This window comes from Scophthalmus maximus, chromosome 2 (assembly GCF_022379125.1).
Source record: "Scophthalmus maximus strain ysfricsl-2021 chromosome 2, ASM2237912v1, whole genome shotgun sequence".
NCBI lineage: Eukaryota > Metazoa > Chordata > Actinopteri > Pleuronectiformes > Scophthalmidae > Scophthalmus > Scophthalmus maximus.
In genome coordinates this window covers 5,513,887-5,532,861 of record NC_061516.1, presented here as the reverse complement: position 1 = coordinate 5,532,861, position 18,975 = coordinate 5,513,887, and the positions used below count along the sequence as shown (strand labels likewise).

General features: G+C 43.1%; 2 protein-coding genes across 3 annotated transcripts; both read right to left on the bottom strand.

Annotated features, from left to right (window-relative positions):
• Positions 1-1,024: 1,024 nt before the first annotated feature.
• LOC118300694 (interleukin-1 beta) lies at positions 1,025-5,347 on the bottom strand. Its single transcript, XM_035625335.2, has 6 exons — positions 5,130-5,347; positions 4,606-4,657; positions 3,848-4,037; positions 3,282-3,458; positions 2,779-2,903; positions 1,025-2,273 (listed from the first exon to the last, which is right to left on the bottom strand). Exons 1-6 carry the CDS (start codon positions 5,162-5,164, stop codon positions 2,058-2,060), a joined length of 795 nt encoding a protein of 264 aa, XP_035481228.1. The 5' UTR covers positions 5,165-5,347; the 3' UTR covers positions 1,025-2,057.
• Positions 5,348-14,551: 9,204 nt separating this feature from the next.
• On the bottom strand, positions 14,552-18,171 carry LOC118300686 (polyubiquitin-B). Of its 2 annotated transcripts, XM_047337736.1 has the most exons (3): positions 18,014-18,171; positions 15,593-16,509; positions 14,552-15,136 (listed from the first exon to the last, which is right to left on the bottom strand). In XM_047337736.1, the coding sequence occupies exons 2-3, from the start codon at positions 16,500-16,502 to the stop codon at positions 15,129-15,131; spliced, it is 918 nt and encodes a 305-aa protein (XP_047193692.1). In that variant the 5' UTR covers positions 16,503-16,509; positions 18,014-18,171; the 3' UTR covers positions 14,552-15,128. The 2 variants fall into 2 exon arrangements, with proteins under 2 accessions (XP_047193692.1, XP_035481215.2); XM_035625322.2 differs by having other exon boundaries at positions 14,552-16,509.
• Between the last annotated feature and the right edge of the window lie 804 nt (positions 18,172-18,975).

The following is an 18,975-nucleotide window of genomic DNA, read 5'->3' as shown; positions in this document are numbered from 1 at the left end:
GGATGTTATTTAACAGGATTTGTTTTGATGGGATTTTTTTTTTCAGTTTAGTTTCATATGTAAAACTATGAATTCATTTTTTTATTTTTTTATTCAAATGTTTGTAACTTCAACAGGATTCAATAATTTTGTTGGAACAAATGATCACATTGGGTCGGACGTTGATTCAGTAGTCGTGATACTCAGTGGCGTGCTCACCGCTTAAATCAGTCTTAATATTTGGACATCGAAAATACAACAGACCCCCCCCCCCCATTTTTGTTGTTGTATGTGGGAGAAATAAACTTCTTTTAGAGCCAGCCTCATGAATTGCTCTCAAAGTTCACCAGATTGATGGATTTGACTTTGCCCCCCTAGTCTCCCCCCATAGTATGTGTGGATATTACATCCAAGTTGTTGCTGTCTGTATGTGTTTCTTGATAGTCCACAATTGTACCGTTTTTGCAATTTGAGTTCATGACAGAATGCTGACAGGATTTTTCTTTTTAAAAAGCTCAGCGACGATGAACTGTTTCATTTAGTACTGACGTTATTAGTCAATTCATCAGTCTACATTTAATCTGGAACTATTTTAATGAGTGATTAAAGAGTGATCAATTTGTGTTTGTGCTGTTGATGAAGCAAAACACCAAGAAAATCTGTGGTCCAAGCTTCTCGCATGGGGAATATGCCGGTTGTGTGATGGTCAATGGTTGGGGAAGTATTTGACTTTGTGATGCTTTTTACTACTCAACTACACGTCGGAGGGAAATATTACATTCATATTTATTTCACCGCTTAGCCACTACTTTTCAAGTGAAAGATTGTAACAACCCATGAATATGCATAATTTACTGATGTGCTAGAAATTGAAACAGGAAACTGAACTGCAGTTTGTTACACTGGAAGCGTTTTAGAATTTCCAGCCAATCACATCATCACATTTTAGAAGAGAGGGAGAGCAGTAGCTGAAAAAGAAATTTTGTACAAACAAAACAGGAAGCAAACAAACAAGTACAGTAACCCTAATGACATATGACCGACACCAGTTTAAAATTTTATTTTAGCCTTCAACTTATTGCCAACTGAATCTTTTTAATTAGCTGACATCAGATTGTAAACAGAGCTTTAGTACATGAATGAGAATCCCATTTAAAATCATTTAAAAAAACTGATCTCATCATCCAAGATATCCGTCATTCATTCAGACACACACACACACACGGGACAAAATTATCTTCATATATTTAAAGCAGCGGCAACAGAACTGCTGCTGAAGCATCCGTGCATCAGTATTAATAATCTCATAAAAAACGGAATCACATATCGGGACACTTTTTGACTGAGTTGGAATTCGAATGCAAGACTATAATGGACTTTTAATGCAGTACTTTGAAACTGCGATACTTGTGAGAAAAGGAGCACTTTTCGAGTACTTCTCTTACAGACTAAACATGTACTCTGTATGTCAAGTTTTACTTTGTAGAAAAGGCTATCATATGAAGCAGACAGGAAGGACAATTCGACCGCACCCGTGGACTCGGATCGTCCTCCCCGTCGTCTTATTCCTTGACCTCAGTGGACAAAGGGTCGTGAGGTGAAGGAAAGGTGTCGAGGAGGATTCGTGGGGCTGCCCAGAGAATCCGACTCGACTTTCACCAAACCACGTCATCATGCGACTGAGGTGATAAAGAGAACCAGACGAATGAAGCCCATTACTTTTCAGCGTGTAATGATATGAAATGCACACGTCATCTTCATTTCCTCGCTAGAATAAAAACAGCACACTTACGAATGAAAAATAGCACATTTGCAGTAGGAACCTGGAGATCAACCCAATTGCAGTTTTGAGGAATAACCTAGAAGATTCATTTTTTAACAGCCGCTTGCCAGTGAGTAAAAAGGACTGTTAGTGGGTCACACTGAATTATTAGTCGCCTCCGGGCAAAATCAGAAGGCAGGTGACGGTTCCATCTCGTGGCCATGTAGAACAAAGGTTGTTTTTTTAAAAAAAAGCATATATATTTCTGCTTACATTCAAGCTGTTCTTGGGCCCCTTCGGCAATAAGTGATCTTTTTTAGTAGATGCTGAACGTGAAGACGCGGCAGGCGGTGTCCACTTTGCACATCTCCACGGGATGGTTTTCCTTCTCGTAGGAGGTGCTGATGAACCAGCCGCTGCACATGACGGACTCAAACATGTACCCGTTCATTCCTCTCTGTTTGTTGTAGAAGAGGAAACGGTCCATGTTCCCGTCCGCGGTGATGCTCTTTAATTGATCGGCACTGCATTTCTGCCACGAGGGAGACAAAGGGGAAACGTGCCGTGTTCATTATTCTAGGTACGGGAGCCCACTTCTGCCAGCGAACAGAGAAGAAGGTGACGGGACGTCATGATAGTTTGGTGAGTCAGATTGGACTGATGGTGAGTCATGACTGTGATGGGTCTAAATTTTGATTTAGAGGAAATTACATTTTGAAAAAGTCCGTTTGGAGGTTGTCCAAATTCAAGATTATGACAAAGTCAAATCCAAGCAACAAAATCAAAATTGAGTTAAAAAAAATGAAAATGTTTACTCATTACTGACAAGATTATGGGAAGAAAAATGTCTGAGATTGAAAAACAAAAAGCATAACAAGTGAATACCATGATGGAAAAGAATAGTCAGATTAGAAGAGGATTTATAATTGGTCAAATGTACTCAAAGTGTCAAAAGGGGAGTTTATTATGATGAAGCGGAATGGTGAGCATTAGGGTGTGTGTGTGTGTGTGTGTGTGTGTGTGTGTGTGTGTTTTACCTCCAGCTTCATCTCAGCTTTGTTGCCGTTCATAGTGCAGGAAATGTACAAGTTGTGATTGATGATGGACAGAACAACCGTCTGACCAACACCAGGACTGAAGTAGGTCCCCAGTTTAAACGTCACTGATGTGAGGGAGCAGACAGAGATCATGGTCAAGGCATTAGAGTATTTCATGTTGTGTACTTTTATCTAACTTTCCATGGCGAATTACCGGATAATTGTACATCCGCGGGTGAAATTGTTCGAGACGTTGCCGGGGGCGACGTCTCTTTGAAAGAGACAAGAGCTCTGAGTAAATGAGCTCTGCCTTTCTCGAAGGGGTCAAATGGAGAAAGGTTGGGAGCCACTGCTTCTAATCTTTCCCAGTGAGTTATATTCTATAGTCATGTTTTTTTTCGCTTGTGCAGACATCTTTATCTGATAAGTAACTGTAACTTTTAAAGGACTAAAATGCGGTGAAAGGGAACAATTTCCCCTCCTGAATGAATTATGCCTTGTACCTTTGTGATTGCCGTTGCCTCCCTTCAGAGTGACGGACTCCAGTTTCAGGTCTTTGGTCGTGCACACGATATCTTTGTTTTCGTCGTCGGTCAGATTGCACTCCCAGCTCCTGAGGCGCTTGAAGATGATTCGTCCCCGTCCCGTGGAGCTGTTCTCGGCCGTCTCGATGATTGTCGCTGCGGAGAGGAGGAACGAGACGTCGGCAGCTTTTCCATTTGAGACTTCTTTTTTTTTTTAAAGGTGCAAGGTGTAATGCTCTCTTCAAAGTCTGACAGAGCCGAGGTCAAGGCCTCACACGTCAGCTTCCGCAACTCAAAGCCATCTCTCATTGGCCACGCTGCCAATATATACATGTATATATATATGTATATTTGGTGCCATTAAAAGGGCAAAGGCCATTGGTGTTAAACAATTTTGACGCGGTCGCGTTGGGGGTTTCTCAGTAATATTGTGAGGTCTCCCCCTGTATGCTGCGATTTGTTCCCAAGGGACGAACGGAATCTCATTTGAAAGGAGCATGCGATGATGCGAGTCCCACCCAGAACTGTGCGCTGACAGCACTCACTCTCGATCACGCTGTCCACGATCCTTTGGCAGAGCTCGTCGTCACGGAGCTCTCGGCCTTCGCGAGTCAAGGGCCCCTTCAGCCTGTTCGCTGCCAGCAGCAGGGTAGCCACCCCCTTCATGGTGTATGGGTTGCGGGAAACCACCAGGTCCAGTCCCGCATCGAGTTTCACGATCTCACTGTGGACTTCCTGCACGAGACACAACAAAGGGGGGGGGGGGGGGGGGGGGGGGGGGGGCGACCCAGTGACCTCATTGTGTTCACCTGCAGGTGCTTCTTCACATCTGAGTCACACTGACGACGCCAAGAGGGAAAAAAACAAAACCGCGCTGATAGAATCCCCTGAAAACCAACAATACGCAACCTTTTCCTCTGATTCACTCCGCAACCTTTCATCTTGTAGCGTGCAACCTTTGCGTATTCTACCTTGCCTTTTGTGGTTTTCTTCATTGCACAATTTCTGATATCTATGACGGCATTTCCTCAGTTCCCGTCTAGCTCACTGCATCGATGAAAGTGGTGGTTTGGGTTTTTATCGCTTTGATGCCTCTCAAAGGTTCAACCTTTCCTCTGTCGGGAAGCCGAAACTGTGGGGAACACAGTGGTCATCTCGAACACCTTCTCCGGATTCCTGTCAACCCCTCCAGATTCGTCGAAAAGCCTCAAATGCGGAAAGTGCCAAAGCGACTGAGCTCTTTATTTTTCTTTGCGCCCTACTTCCGAAATCAGACAAGAAGATGAACAACAAATCCTCTTACCGTCATGTCAAAGCAGCGGGAGTCAACTTCTTTCTCGTCCGACTCAAGTGGACTGAAACGCACACAAACGTTACCAAATGAGTATAGACAAATGTTACGAACAGATACAAGGGTGCGAGTTGTCCCGTGTGAATTAGTTTGCACCGAACGACGCCGCACACTGAGTTCCATCGCCGTCTTTGGCAAATTTAGTGCCATTTCCTACAGCATGTGTTTTTTAGGTCAAAGATGCTGGAAGAAGCGGGAGGCATTGCCAGGGCCCGGCTGCAGCGGCAACCTAAGGGCGGAATGCTAATGTGAGCTGATGGCTTTCAGGAACTCCGGCTTTTAAAATCCAATGCTGGTTCACACGCTGCTGCTGTCGCTGGAACAGAAATGTTACACTCTGCATGATCTGAAATCCCACTTTTTGGTTTTTGGTTTTTTTTGCTTTAAGCAAGTGTCATTTTGACACGTCCAATAGTAAGCGAAAGATTTTTTAAAATGCCGTAAAGTAAGGCATCGTAGACTTTACTTCGACTTACTTGTCCAGAGCTTGAGACAAGTCGAAGTCATCCATTGTGGCGATGTGGAGCCGCTGACTTGTGACGAAACGGCGCGAGTGTCGGCGATTTGTCTGCCGTCCTCCTGTTCAGATCCGCCGGCTCGTCGCACTGGAGGTTGACTGAGCGACTCAGTCTCACGCTTCCCCTTTTTTTTAGCAGCAGCAGCAGCAGACTTTCATCTTCCTGGTTTGTTGTCACTTCATACGCGTGCACTTTCTCCCCTACTCTCATCAAGCAACTGTCACCTGCAAATGGAAAGTGTAACTTCAGTGCTGCAATATGTACCTGCACTTGTGATACAGAAAGTGCACAAATTGATATTGACCGAATCCAATCATAACATCTGGAACAGTATGTCTACTGGTCAGTTGTTCACATGACTACAGCCATTTATAATCACTTTGGCACAAAATGCACAGAGTAAGCCTTGCAGATCAAAACTGTTTGCATTGAATCATATTAGTCTCAAATGCAATCATGCACATGTTCATTGTGTAAATCCCTACTTGGTAAATAGAGCGGCCAACAATCGCAATAACCTGTCGCACATGTATTAGATACATAATAGTTACGTGGTGCGTATGTTATAGGTTGGGACGACTTAAGTTTCCATCGTTCAAATACAGTGAGGGAATGGTTTGTTGCCATCCCACGTTGTTTGATGGAGTTTCTCCCGCCATACGCCCCGTTCCTAAATCCCACTGAGGGTCTCTTCCGTGCGGAGATGGAAGGTATGTGTCCTTACTGCAATTTTGCGCAATGGCTGCTGGTTGTGAGGATATCACAACGCACTTTACAGAAAAAGGGTAAAAGAGGAGGACTCCTCTATGAAAACCCCAATGAAAATGAACACAAGCTCTGCACAAATCCAACAAAGCAAGATAATTAGAAGCAGTCTCTTCAACATGAGATTGCAGTAAATGAATTCCTCTATAACTCATTTTAAAGCCTTGTTCTTAGTCCATCGCCGGTATTGTACAGGGAGACAGTGTAGCTGAATACGATTGTCAAAACGCTAAGTACAATTCTCACACCACGTGGTCCATTCAGCACACCACTCTAATGTGACCTGCAGAAGGTGATTTACTCAATCAAAAGAATTAACTCACGTTTCAAATGTAAACAAATCCAGTCCTTTATCATTGCTTGGACCAGGACAGTCAGAATGCAAAGACATCTTGTCGAGCTCTGAAAGTGTGATGGTTACCCACCGTGTAACATTGTCCAATTGCTAACATTGTATATTTGGGCAGCTGAATAGTGTTGATGTCAAGCCATGGCACACACACACACACACACACACACACACACACACACACACACACACTATACTTTCAACAAAACATTTATTTTCTCACATACCAGCTAACCGCAAATACATAAAGAAAGCTTGTGCTGGAAAAAAAAAGAAGAAGATATACAACTGTGCAAAATGATCAGGCACTACTGTACAATATGTGCAAGAAAAAAAGGAAATATGCTGAAAATGTATTGAAGCTCCTGAAGGCGGGTGGTGAGGGAGGTGGGGGGAATGGCAGTGGCGGGTGAAGTGGAGATGTTGACTATGATAGTTAAAGCCCTTGCTAGGTGACTGTCACCACCACCACCACCACCACCACCTGCTCCCAGCAACAAACCATGTGAGGCAGCAGAGACGACTTCGATATAGCACTGTTTTTCTTTCTAAAGGATGATGGCTAAGTGGTCGGTTAGGTAAATGTCCATCTGGTTCATTTCCCCATCTCGTCATGGCCTCTTTGTACAGGACTGTCTCTGGATTGGAATGCCGGTCATTTTGCTTGTACAGTAATGGATAGGGCTGAGGGTGACTCATTGTGATGCAGTCTCTTAAGGACAATCCCTGCTCTGGCATCATGACCCTAACCGCCCCGCACGTGCATTTCAACCCCAGGCGGGGGAATTACTGTGTAATTTCCACTCGAGGAAGTCACCACAGGCAGACTTGCTGGAGGAGGTAGAGTGGGGGCACATATATATATATATATATATATATATATATATCGTGCAATAGTAGTGTCACACTATAGAAAACAAAACCATTTTCTATCAATTAAACCTACTATTTTAAACATAACAGAATGTTCTGACCTGGGGTTTTTTTTCTAACACATGTTGACGTGCAGATATGTTGTAGCCCTGTGGCAGGAAGTGGTGCTGGTGGTAAACAACAGGTGATGAAGGCACATGGACACATGACACCATTACCTTTGCGAGAATACATCTACACGGGGGGTGGGCTGGGGGGGTTCCGGTTGAGCAGAGTGGAGTATGGACGTGTGTGCCGTTTGCTCAGTTCTCCCTGTGCCTGCTTCATGTGCCCGCTTGAGATTTATACAGTTTAAGGTCCTACATATAAAAACATTTTACCAAGATAAGCTCACCTGGGTGTACTTATGTTTCGGTACATTTAGTATGTGTATGGGTGTGAGTTTATAGTATATATATATATATATATATATATATATATATATATATATATATATATATATATGTATATAGCTGTGACGTCCTTCTATGGAGGTAAAGGTGTGTGTGTGTGTGTGTGTGTGTGTACACATGTGTATACGTACATGCATGTTATTTTTATTATTATTTATCATTTATTTATCCACTTAAAAAAAATGTCTCTCCTCTTGTTCTGGGTGTAAGCGTGCAGAGAGTTACACAAAGGCAAGCGGAGCTGCAGGTGGGGGGCGTTGAGCAAAAAATTTTTTAAAAAAAAGAGATATGAAACACAAAAGGTGCTATTTGTGAGTTCTCTCTGCCCGGCGAATGTTGTTCCTCACTGGAAGCAGGTGGCGCTGATGGTCTCCTGCCAACAGCTTCAGCCATTGTTGCGAGACAAAAGGTAATAATACGTCGTCTGAGCAGCGCTCTGAAAGGACTCGAATTTGATGCGGAAATTGCAATGTTCCTGCTTTTAATGTTAATGTTGGCTATGCAGCAACAGCAAAACTTGCTACGACCCCTTTTTAAAAGAATTATATATATATTTTATTTTTTTTTCGTAACAAAGGATAGTTATTTTGGGGTATGAACCCAAGAGCACACATTATCAAAAAGCAATTCCAACACTTTGGTGGTTACCTTTTTCAAAGTTAAGAGCTGTAAAGCTACCATTCTGAAGTCATTCCCATGGGAGCCATTGTTTACGGAGGTTCAATACTTGCATTGGTCATTGTTCCTGTTGATTATTTGGTACAAGAAGAGTTACCACTGCAAATATGAAAAACACTTCAGGTCACCACTTCAGCTTTAGAAAGTTAAATTGTGCAATTGACGTGTAATTCGTATGTGGAAATTTAAATGTGATGGTTGTATGATGGAGCTGAGACACATGGGGTGAGGTCGAGGTCTCACAAAGTTTCCTAAATCTTGAAGTGATAAGAGCTGTTCGTATTCTCTAAATGCATAGGAAAGGAGCTTCAATGATTCCTTTCCTATCTCCTTTAGCATAGCGTACACTGGAGCTTCCTATGTGAGAGTAAGGAGATATAGACGCCCCACGATTCATTGCGGCAGTGATATTTTTACGTGACGCGCCATGCACGGACGTAAACGATTCGATCCGAAGTAGAAGAAGTAGAAGAAGTAGAAGAGTATGAATGTGACCCAGAAGTGACGCACGTCATCATGTCAGTTACTGTTACATATGAATCATAACATGTGATGTCACATGGTGGTCAAACACTGAAACATGCTGATGGAGCCGCTGTGATTATTGTAGTTCATCTTCAGAAATGTGTAGTTTCACCAGGACAGACGCATCAATAACATTGACCGTCGCGTGACGACGTAGTTTAGCGAAAGTGGAGTCGGATTCTCTGAGCAGCGCTGTCCGCTTTTCCTAAGTCCTATCAGTCGTCCTATACACCTTTCCTTGACCTCATGACCTTTTCCACTGAGGTCAAGGAATAGTAGAAAGGAAGGACAACTGGACCTCACCCACAGAGTTGGCTGGAGGAGTGGATTTGCAGTGCAGGTTGGAGTCTGTCTTGTTAATGAATGCTGCAGTGGCAAAGGGGAAGTGCCTCTGTGTTATGTGCCACGCTGTTGAGGAAGTAGCCCAAAAGGGGTTGGTCCCGGGGCCAGGAGAAAAAGAAAATTGCGAGCTCTCCGTGCCGCCCCCTGGCCAATTCCCTTTCCATGGGCGGCTGCCCATGTCGCCTATGCCTAAATAGGCAACAGCATATCAGTGACGGACACTTAACCTCTGACCTCCAAGCCCTTTTCTCTAGTCGATCTCTTACTGAATTTCCACAGCTGACGCTGCTAAAAAGTGTCAACTTTAATTTCTGGATTTCTTGAAAGGGGGACTTTCAGTGTCCATTGTCATAAAGTTCTTGTTTTTATTCTTTCATGCCATTATTCAAAATGAACACTTCCTGTCAACTTTGAACTGTGAGGACAACGCTTCCATATCCATGCGCTTCTACTTCTTCTACTTCTACTTCGGATTGAATCGTTTACGCCCGTGCATGGCTCGTCACGTTAAATACCGCTGCCGCGTAGGAGCTCCCTCCCTATGCATTTAGAGAATCTGAACAGCTCTCATCATGGCTGCTGATCAAATACGTCAGGATTTAGGAAACATCCTAAGCCAATTTGACAATTCGACCTCACCCTTGTTTGACTGCTATCTCGCTGGTCAATGTTTATGGTAAATTAGTCATGCAAAAAATACCTTTGTCTAGCTGTTTTTTCTCTTCCTCTGCTTTTTATGTGAAATTCCCTTTAACTTCCTTCGCTACTGCCTTTTCCATGACTGACTGTGGTGGTATCATGCCTACCGTTACGTTGCGCGCGGGGAGGGCGCCCTGGCGGTACCATGAATAGAAAACTACTTACAAGTACAAGTAGCAACATAAAGTACTTGAGTGCAGTACTTCTGCAAAAGTAACTTTCTACCTCCATACAGCCTGATCAAGAGGGTATTCCATTCTACGTGCTACAGTTCACAGGTCAGGCCAACAGGCCCGCCGCTCACCTTTGGCTTCAGGGCTGAACGCAGAAGTTGAGTCGAGTGTTCGGGTGCGTCCCTACCAGGGGTTCAGAATGTAATCACAGCGGGACAAAACAGTGTTCAATATTTCTACGGTATCAATACAATGGTCTTAGAATGTATCCTACAAACCCATGTGAGCATTGACTTGACCACTAAACCAGGTTTCTTCAGGCAGCGCCGCCTCTCTTTGCTGAAATAAAGTAAAACACAGAAGAGCATCTGAGACCCACAATTACAATGACAGTAAAAGCTTTGGTTTGGTGCTTTGTATGTTGTTCTCTCGTCTTTGTTTGAACCTGCAATAAGCGGAAACACTCACTGCACAGTAATAATCACCCTTAAGTTGATGTGGCAAAAGGGGTTGCCTGTTATTTGGTTTTAAACATGACTCCAAATTAATGTGAAGTTCACACTTTTTTTCTGTTGCCAAAAGAAAATCACTGCAGGGCGGGTTTAACGTATCAACAATACTCTCATAATGAATGTGTACATCGCTTAAACATTGCAGCTAGTAAATGTGGGGCGAACTTTTTCAAACGTTTCACACATGCATGTGAGAACCGAACAGCTCGGCACAAGGCATCGAGTGGAAAGTGAATGTATGAAAATTAAAATGGGCAGGGGGAAAGGGCACATCTGTCAACCATTTCAAAGAATTTCAAGTAATAAGAAATAGAACAGGAAATGATTGAAACCATGATTACTTATAGTGTAGCATTTTAGACTGTCTGCTTTAGATATATGAGGCAGTATAGGTACGATGACCACAAGCAGAGCCAATAAAACAATATGCCTGTATGAAATAGAGGCTTGGCGAAAAATATATTTCTCCTGATTAATGCAGCACATCCATAATGTTCATGGTTTTAAAAATGCTGAGAAATGCTCAGGGGAAACGTCCACCACAGCCTCGGTCTCTGGTGGCTCTTCAAAGATCAACCCCCACGCCTGCAGGTTGCCGAAATGGAAAAAATGAGCAGTGTGCATGTAGGCGTGGTGTTTACTTGTGCCTCGTGGTCTGTGAGCGTGCTCTCTTTGGAAATGCGAACGATGTCTGTGGCAGTGACAGGTCCGCACATATCCACAGATTTGCACGCACAGATTCGCATGCTTTCTTGCCTTCTTGTTTTTAGGACCACGTGAAGCACCACGTGTGCTGCACAGAAATCAAGTCATCAGGTTGTGGACAAAGTCTTACCTAGAATTCACACTGAAGTATGGTGTGCGCTCAAAGCTGGCCCGGCGGTCAGAGGAAGTGGTTTTGTCCCGGCTGTGCGGCACTCAGGAAACAGCCGGCCAATCAGAAGAGACGCTCATAACATTAATTCAGACAGGCCAAAATGGACCTGTTTATTCAGCAGAGCTCCTTAGAAAGAGCTATTAAACCATATTGAGATGTTTTTTTTGGTAAATATACTTTCCTCTGGCCAAGTAGAACTCCTCCCAAACACACATGGAGACAATAATCCGAGTGAGTATAAGAAGACCCCGGTGCCCACCCTGATCTCATTTGGCTCGCTGTGGCCAGGGAGCAGGTTTATCCCCCCTTTAAGGGACCTTGTATGCTGTGCATGTTGACTGTCGGGAAGACTTTTGCGGGCTTTTGTTGAGTGTCATGTTTCTTTCACTGCAGGCAGTGTACGCGGCCCACTCGCGGGCCCTGTAGGCCAGAGACCGTCCGGAAGCCAAGGCTATTTCACTGAGGTCTGTCTTGGTCTTTAGTCTGTCCATGTTCTCCCCACCTCAACCGCTACCGTAGCTTCAAGGTGTACCAAGAACGCCTCACCTGTTCATCGCGTGCCTCGAAAAGGTCCCCAAGTCTCCAGCAACCCGGCATGTCTCGGGTCAAAGTGATCCAGGAACAATGTCGTACGAAGGCATTGCCACCCCCAGACTCTGCCTGCGGATGATCGTGAAAACAACGCCGACCAGCTGCTCTACTCATAGACGTCAAGATGAACTTGATATTTGCAGAGTGTTATTCTAGGGTGATGGGTTGTGTTGGAGGCGGCTGCCGAAGGAGCCTTTTCAACAGACGGGTCGGCGAGTCGTGGTACAATTTGAGGTGAGAGGCGTTGATCTGAATCTTGACGCCTCAGTCATCTCGAGAGGTGAGGAGGAGGGTGACCGCGATCCACTTGATTCTTTTCTCGACCGCATCGTGCAAACAAACATGACCTCTTGCGTCATGGCCTCTTGCGTCTCTGAGCGATATACCAAAATCTGAAAAAAAAAATTTCAGGACTGATGCTAAACGCACTTTCTAAATTTGTGACCGACAGCCCTAGAAAACCAAACACGCTGGTTATGTTTCTTTCTTCAAGATTTTTATGTCAATCAAAACCAGCACTTTAATATTGTCTAAGGGGGGAAATGAATGGACTTTTACTTTTGGAACCAGGGCTCTCCATCGCCCTCATTTCTTTTTAAGATGGCAATTTCACAACGTATATAATAATAATAATGTGTGTCTGTGTATGCACACATGTATATACAAGTGGTGAAGCATGTGCATTATCCATTTCCATATTTTAAAATATTGAATTATATTTGTTTGTACTGTTTCTCCTTCATTCATCTTGCTTTTACTGCCCTCGACGAGCACGTCGTATAGGAAACAAAAGCAATACACAGTGAATGTAATGTATGACCCATTAAATCTCGTGTTTTTCTCGTACTCTCCCCCGCTGTGGTTGAGGTCGGTGCTTAGAGTAAGTTGTGGCTCAGCATTGGGGCAGATGACGAGCTGGGGTTAGTTTGTCAGTAAGGTTTGTGGAAACAGACAATAACAATAATGCCCGGCGGAGGAATCGGCTTGACTTGACGAAATAAAGACTGTTGAAGCCTCATATGAGCTTTGGCCATATGCATAATTTTGCTACGACACAGGTGCTTTCTATGCTGGAATTTGGAACATTATAATCTGGACCCAAACCGCTCCCAAGTGCTTATTTGATTCTTTACACACTTTAAAATCATATCTGTCACTATTTATGTAATTTCTGGTTTAAAAAAATGTTTCCAAACATGAGGTCCTGTCATGTTTTGTTTGAATACTTTTGAGTTTTGGTCTGGTCTTCTGTTTACTATAATATATAGGGTACATATATATCTCCTAAAACTGGAGTACAACCATTACCATTAACTTGATGATCCAAATAGTTTCTGATTAGTTTAACTAATTGACTAAGTGCAATTTACTGCCTTCGAGTGTGGTCATGGCATCCGGACAAGACAAGTAGTTCTTTTGGAGCATAACCATCCTTATTTTTGCACATTATATCATAGTGTGGTCAAAGCAGCTGCTTCTCTTCCAGTATGAACAGAGTGAATGTTTTACGTCTCAGACATGTAAGGCATAGGGTTACCATGGTAACTGACCTGAAGCTTAAGTTCACTCTTTTTCTGAAACGGAAAACCCTGGTAGTTTCCCTCTTCTCAGGGTGAACAAAAAACACGCTTTCTGGAACACAACCCTTTCCACTAAATTTTACCAAAAATATTGTACTTTAATCATCAAACTATGATCACATAAGAAAACTGTTTATAAATCTTTAATGACTATTGTAGATCTGGAGACCACTTGTGTAAGAACAAATTTGAATAAGCTACAACTTACTGCTCACATATTTTTAATCAATTATTTATCTGATGAGAAAACAATGGGACAGTTCTCTATAGTAAGTACTGTATAAGTGTATGTTGATATTCTTGTTCGTGACATTTTTCAGCAGTTTTTCAGTGTGGTATTGTTGCTTTATTCTCACAACTAATTGATCCATCACTTGCATAGATCACTCAACTAGAAAATATAAATACCATACTACTGCTGCAGTAGCAGATAAATACTGTCAACAAGCCAGTATGTCGTATTAATAAAGAGTCTCCAATGACATCTAGTGGCTAAAACCAAAATTACACAAAATCACATTGAAGAAACAGAAGCTTTCATTCAGAGGTTAAATGTTTGGTCCTCAAATGAGCGGAGCAACAAAATCCACTTATTTTAAGAGTAAAAACTTGAAATATATAAAGAAAAATATATCATTAATTAGAGGTGCAACAGTTAATCGTTAACTTAATCACCAGCTATTCTGATGGTCCATAAATCAGTTCTAGGAAGTAGTTATTTTTAAAAAGTCATAATTCTCTGATTTCAGCTTCTCAAATGTGAATATTTTCTGGTTTCTTTGATCCTCTATGACAACTGAATAAATTTGGTGTGTGGCCATCAAAGATAATTTCGTGACACACCATTCACATTTTAGGGACCAAAAGGCTTATCGAAAACAAAATCAACAGATTAATTGATTATGAAAATAATAGTTAGTCGCAGCCCTAATTTAAATCAGCTTTCATTAAAGAATGCAAAACATGACTTTGAGATTTCTGAATTTATTGATCATTTTGAGTTGAATCTTAGCATTCCACAAGACACAATTGCAAATGTCACATTAGGTTTCACGAGACTGAAGTCCATGAGAGTTTACAGTCAAAAGAATAATGTGCAGATTAACTTCTAGTTGCAGCCCCTGTATCAACCAATAACCAGAGGTAAATCATAATCAATCTGCTGAACTACATCACAAACAGAGCAGGTGACAGTGAGAAGCTAATTATTAATTATGATCAACACTAACAGCAGTATTTCAATAGACGATCCTTTCAAAAAAAACTACCCACTTGTTCATGTAATCTTTCAGTGATTGTCTATTTCGGACCACTTTAAATCTCAAACATGCCTCCAGTTTTACATCTAGTAAATTCAAACTCAAGTGAACATGAGCAAAATGTTATGTCAAACTAGTGAAAAACAACAAAAGCAAAGTTCAGGAATGCTGAACCTTTATTTAAACTTATAAAAAGGTTATTACTGATAACTGGATGAGATGGGATTTCAACACCGGAACAATTGGTCGGTTTTCTGAAGCATCTTCGTGACCAGAAGCTGCTTAGTTCCCTCCCCTCAGACGGAGCACAAGGTGGAGGGTGGACTCCTTCTGGATGTTGTAGTCAGACAGGGTGCGGCCATCTTCCAGTTGCTTGCCGGCGAAGATCAGCCTCTGCTGGTCTGGAGGGATACCTTCCTTATCCTGGATCTTAGCTTTGACATTCTCAATGGTGTCGCTGGGCTCTACCTCCAGGGTGATGGTCTTGCCAGTCAGGGTCTTCACGAAGATCTGCATACCTCCCCGCAGACGGAGCACAAGATGGAGGGTGGACTCTTTCTGGATGTTGTAGTCGGAGAGGGTGCGGCCATCTTCCAGCTGTTTGCCGGCGAAAATGAGACGCTGCTGGTCTGGAGGGATGCCCTCTTTGTCCTGGATTTTGGCCTTCACATTCTCAATGGTGTCACTTGGCTCCACTTCCAGGGTGATGGTCTTGCCAGTCAGGGTCTTCACGAATATCTGCATTCCTCCCCTCAGACGGAGCACAAGATGGAGGGTGGACTCCTTCTGGATGTTGTAGTCAGACAGGGTGCGGCCATCTTCTAGTTGCTTGCCGGCGAAGATCAGCCTCTGCTGGTCTGGAGGGATGCCTTCCTTATCTTGGATCTTAGCTTTGACGTTCTCAATGGTGTCACTGGGCTCTACCTCCAGGGTGATGGTCTTGCCAGTCAGGGTCTTCACGAAGATTTGCATACCTCCCCTCAGGCGGAGCACAAGATGGAGGGTGGACTCCTTCTGGATGTTGTAGTCGGAGAGGGTTCTGCCGTCTTCCAGCTGCTTGCCGGCGAAAATGAGACGCTGCTGGTCTGGAGGGATGCCCTCTTTGTCCTGGATTTTGGCCTTCACATTGTCAATGGTGTCACTTGGCTCCACTTCCAGGGTGATGGTCTTGCCAGTCAGAGTCTTCACAAAGATTTGCATACCTCCCCTAAGACGGAGCACAAGATGGAGGGTGGACTCTTTCTGGATGTTGTAGTCGGAGAGGGTTCTGCCGTCTTCCAGCTGCTTACCAGCGAAGATCAGCCTCTGCTGATCTGGAGGGATGCCTTCCTTATCTTGGATTTTGGCCTTCACATTCTCAATGGTGTCACTGGGCTCAACTTCCAGGGTGATGGTCTTGCCAGTCAGGGTCTTCACGAATATCTGCATACCTCCCCTCAGGCGGAGCACAAGATGGAGGGTGGACTCCTTCTGGATGTTGTAGTCAGACAAGGTGCGGCCATCTTCCAGCTGTTTGCCGGCGAAGATCAGCCTCTGCTGGTCTGGAGGGATGCCTTCCTTATCTTGGATTTTGGCCTTCACATTCTCAATGCTGTCGCTGGGCTCTACCTCCAGGGTGATGGTCTTGCCAGTCAGGGTCTTCACGAAGATCTGCATCTTGACACTGTAGAAAGAAAAAATAAGCCAAAGACAACAACATTGGATAAAACTTTCAGTTGTATGGAAGCTCATAGACTCAAAGTGGACAAAGTCTTATTTTAATACAATGCTGTTCATATAATTAAATTTATGTTGCGCAGAATATTCATGTTTCCATACCAATGACAACTAGTTAAACATAACATTTGCGAAGCTGGAAACCGCATTTAATAAATTAGAATTATTGTCATCTTCCCAATGAAAATTGTGAAAATGACAACTATTTTAAAAATCAATTAATCGGTTCAAGTAGTTTTTATGGGAAAACAGTCAAAATTCTGATTTCAGCTTCTTAAATGTGAATATTTTCTGGTTTCTATGCTCCTTTATGAAAGTGAGCTAAATATCTTTGGTGTGTGGACAAAACAAAACATCTTGGGAAACACGATTCGACATTTTTCACATTATTATGTTTTGTTCACAAACAAAAGAGATTCATTTTACCGTCACAGAGGAGCAAACAGGGCTCATACACCTTTTCCAAAGTCAAATTCAAGCACTTTCAAGGGCGATTTTCATGCTTTTCCAACAACTTACAGCTGTGGTAAATTACATATCTCTACGAAGCGACTGTATTATGCTAGAAACACCCACAATCGTGTTTTGTAATAACAGAAGGATAACAAATTGAAGGACACATACTTTATATGGCTTAAAATATGTCATGGGAAAAAAATCTGACACAATTTAAGTTTTTACAAGCACTTCTCGAACCTTGAAAACGCAACTTTAAAATTCAAGCATTTATAAGGATTTCAAGCTCCCGCGCGAACCCTGAGAGAAACCAGAAAATATTCACATTTAAGAAGCTGAAATCAGAAGTTTGACCTTTCCCCCCCATAAATACGACTACAACCGATTAATCGATTGTCAACGTTGCTGGCGATTAATTTAGCAGTCGATTAACTGTAGCAGTTCGCCGTTATATTAATCGCTTCGTATTCGCTAGTTAAAACCCACGCAGTTTTACGTGTTGAGTTCTTTTGCTGCAAAACCGTGGGCAAAGTGTCAAAGCGACTTGGCACAAAGTCAATATGATCGGTTATTCGGCGACGTCGACCAGACGCTTCCCGTTTGTGTCGGCCTGCCGCCTGAAACAGCTGTGGTGGCTAGCAAGCTAACGTGGCGCAAGCTAACCGGACGTCGCGATGAGCAGCCTGCCGTTTTACGGTCGACGGTGACTCGAATCTGCCCACAGGGTTTCTCCGTCGCGGTAGTAATCGCTCGCGATTCAAAACACAGCCGCCCGCCAACTGAACGGGCTAAAATCAAAAGCCCCGATTCTGACGAGAGGCCGCTGCGACGCCGTTAGCTCGCGGCTAGGCCCGGCTAGCAGCCGAAACAGCTGATGTCGCCACGGGTCCGTTCGTCGCCCGCGGCTGAATTAACGTTAATTCAGTTCATGTAACACCACACGACGACGGAGGCGGGCGAAGAGCGGGTGAGTGTGCTTTAAAAATATTACTTACAAGCAAATTGTTCCCAACAGTGTCCGGTTCTGTTCTCTCTGAATGTCGTAGACAGTTTTCTGGAAGCAAAGGGGAAGCGGAGTGGTATTTATACACCACAAGCCCGATATCCCTCCGCCGCCCCGCCCGGTAGAACTATATGACACCTCTGCAAACGCACTATGAAGTCATTCTGGAGTTCGATTGGCTACAACGATTTCAGTACAAATATACAGGTGTTGCCAAAATATATGGGAATGACGTCAGAGTATTTTAGAACAGGAGTGGGGGTACAGAAAAGAAGATTCACAGCCTGCGCGGATGTAGATTCTAACAGTCAATTTCAAAATCTAATCCAACACCATTCTGCACTGACTTATACCAAAGTGTGATTAAAAAAAAAGGTATTGGAAAAAATAAATAAACACATATATGATATTCTTACATCGATAGATTTGGATAAAATAAGATAATATAAGATACACCTTTTTTGAATCCCTGTAGGGGAAATTCAAAATCAACACAGTAGCACAAAGTGCAGCAGCACTGGGGTAAAAATGTAATAATACAATAATGAAATGAAGTAGAATAGAAACAGAATCTGAGGTAAATAAGATGAAGTAGAAATACTAGGCCAAAACAATAACAAACACTATATACCATGACAAATACTATATACAACAATGTGCAATGTGAAATTAAAAAAAATATAAAAATGAAATGATTGTGGAGTTTGGATTTGGATTGAGTCTTAGACTGTGGGCGCTGTGTGCTGAGGCTCGTGATGTGATGCCAGCGTATTTTACAGATCCCCAAAATAAAACTCGCTCGCTGTAGCCTCCAGGCAGAAACAGAGACAACCAACATGTGTTGATGATAGATGCATGAAGCCACTCTGAACCTGTGTTAGGCATCAGTATTGTTGATCATTACCTGTTCTTTTTCTCCTTTTTGCTTCTTCCTTGTGTAGTATGAATGTGATG

What these genes read in the sequence shown, in the direction of transcription:
- LOC118300694 (XM_035625335.2), bottom strand. Translation starts at nt 5,164, where the DNA reads ATGGATGACTTCGACTTGTCTCAAGCTCTGGACAA. An exon ending in CGTGGACAGCGTGATCGAGA is followed by an intron (nt 3,459 to 3,847) that starts GTGAGTGCTGTC and finishes TCCTCTCCGCAG; the next exon opens with CGACAATCATCGAGACGGCC. An exon ending in AGGCAACGGCAATCACAAAG is followed by an intron (nt 2,904 to 3,281) that starts GTACAAGGCATA and finishes CCCTCACATCAG; the next exon opens with TGACGTTTAAACTGGGGACC.
- LOC118300686 (XM_035625322.2), bottom strand. Translation starts at nt 16,502, where the DNA reads ATGCAGATCTTCGTGAAGACCCTGACTGGCAAGACCATCACCCTGGAG.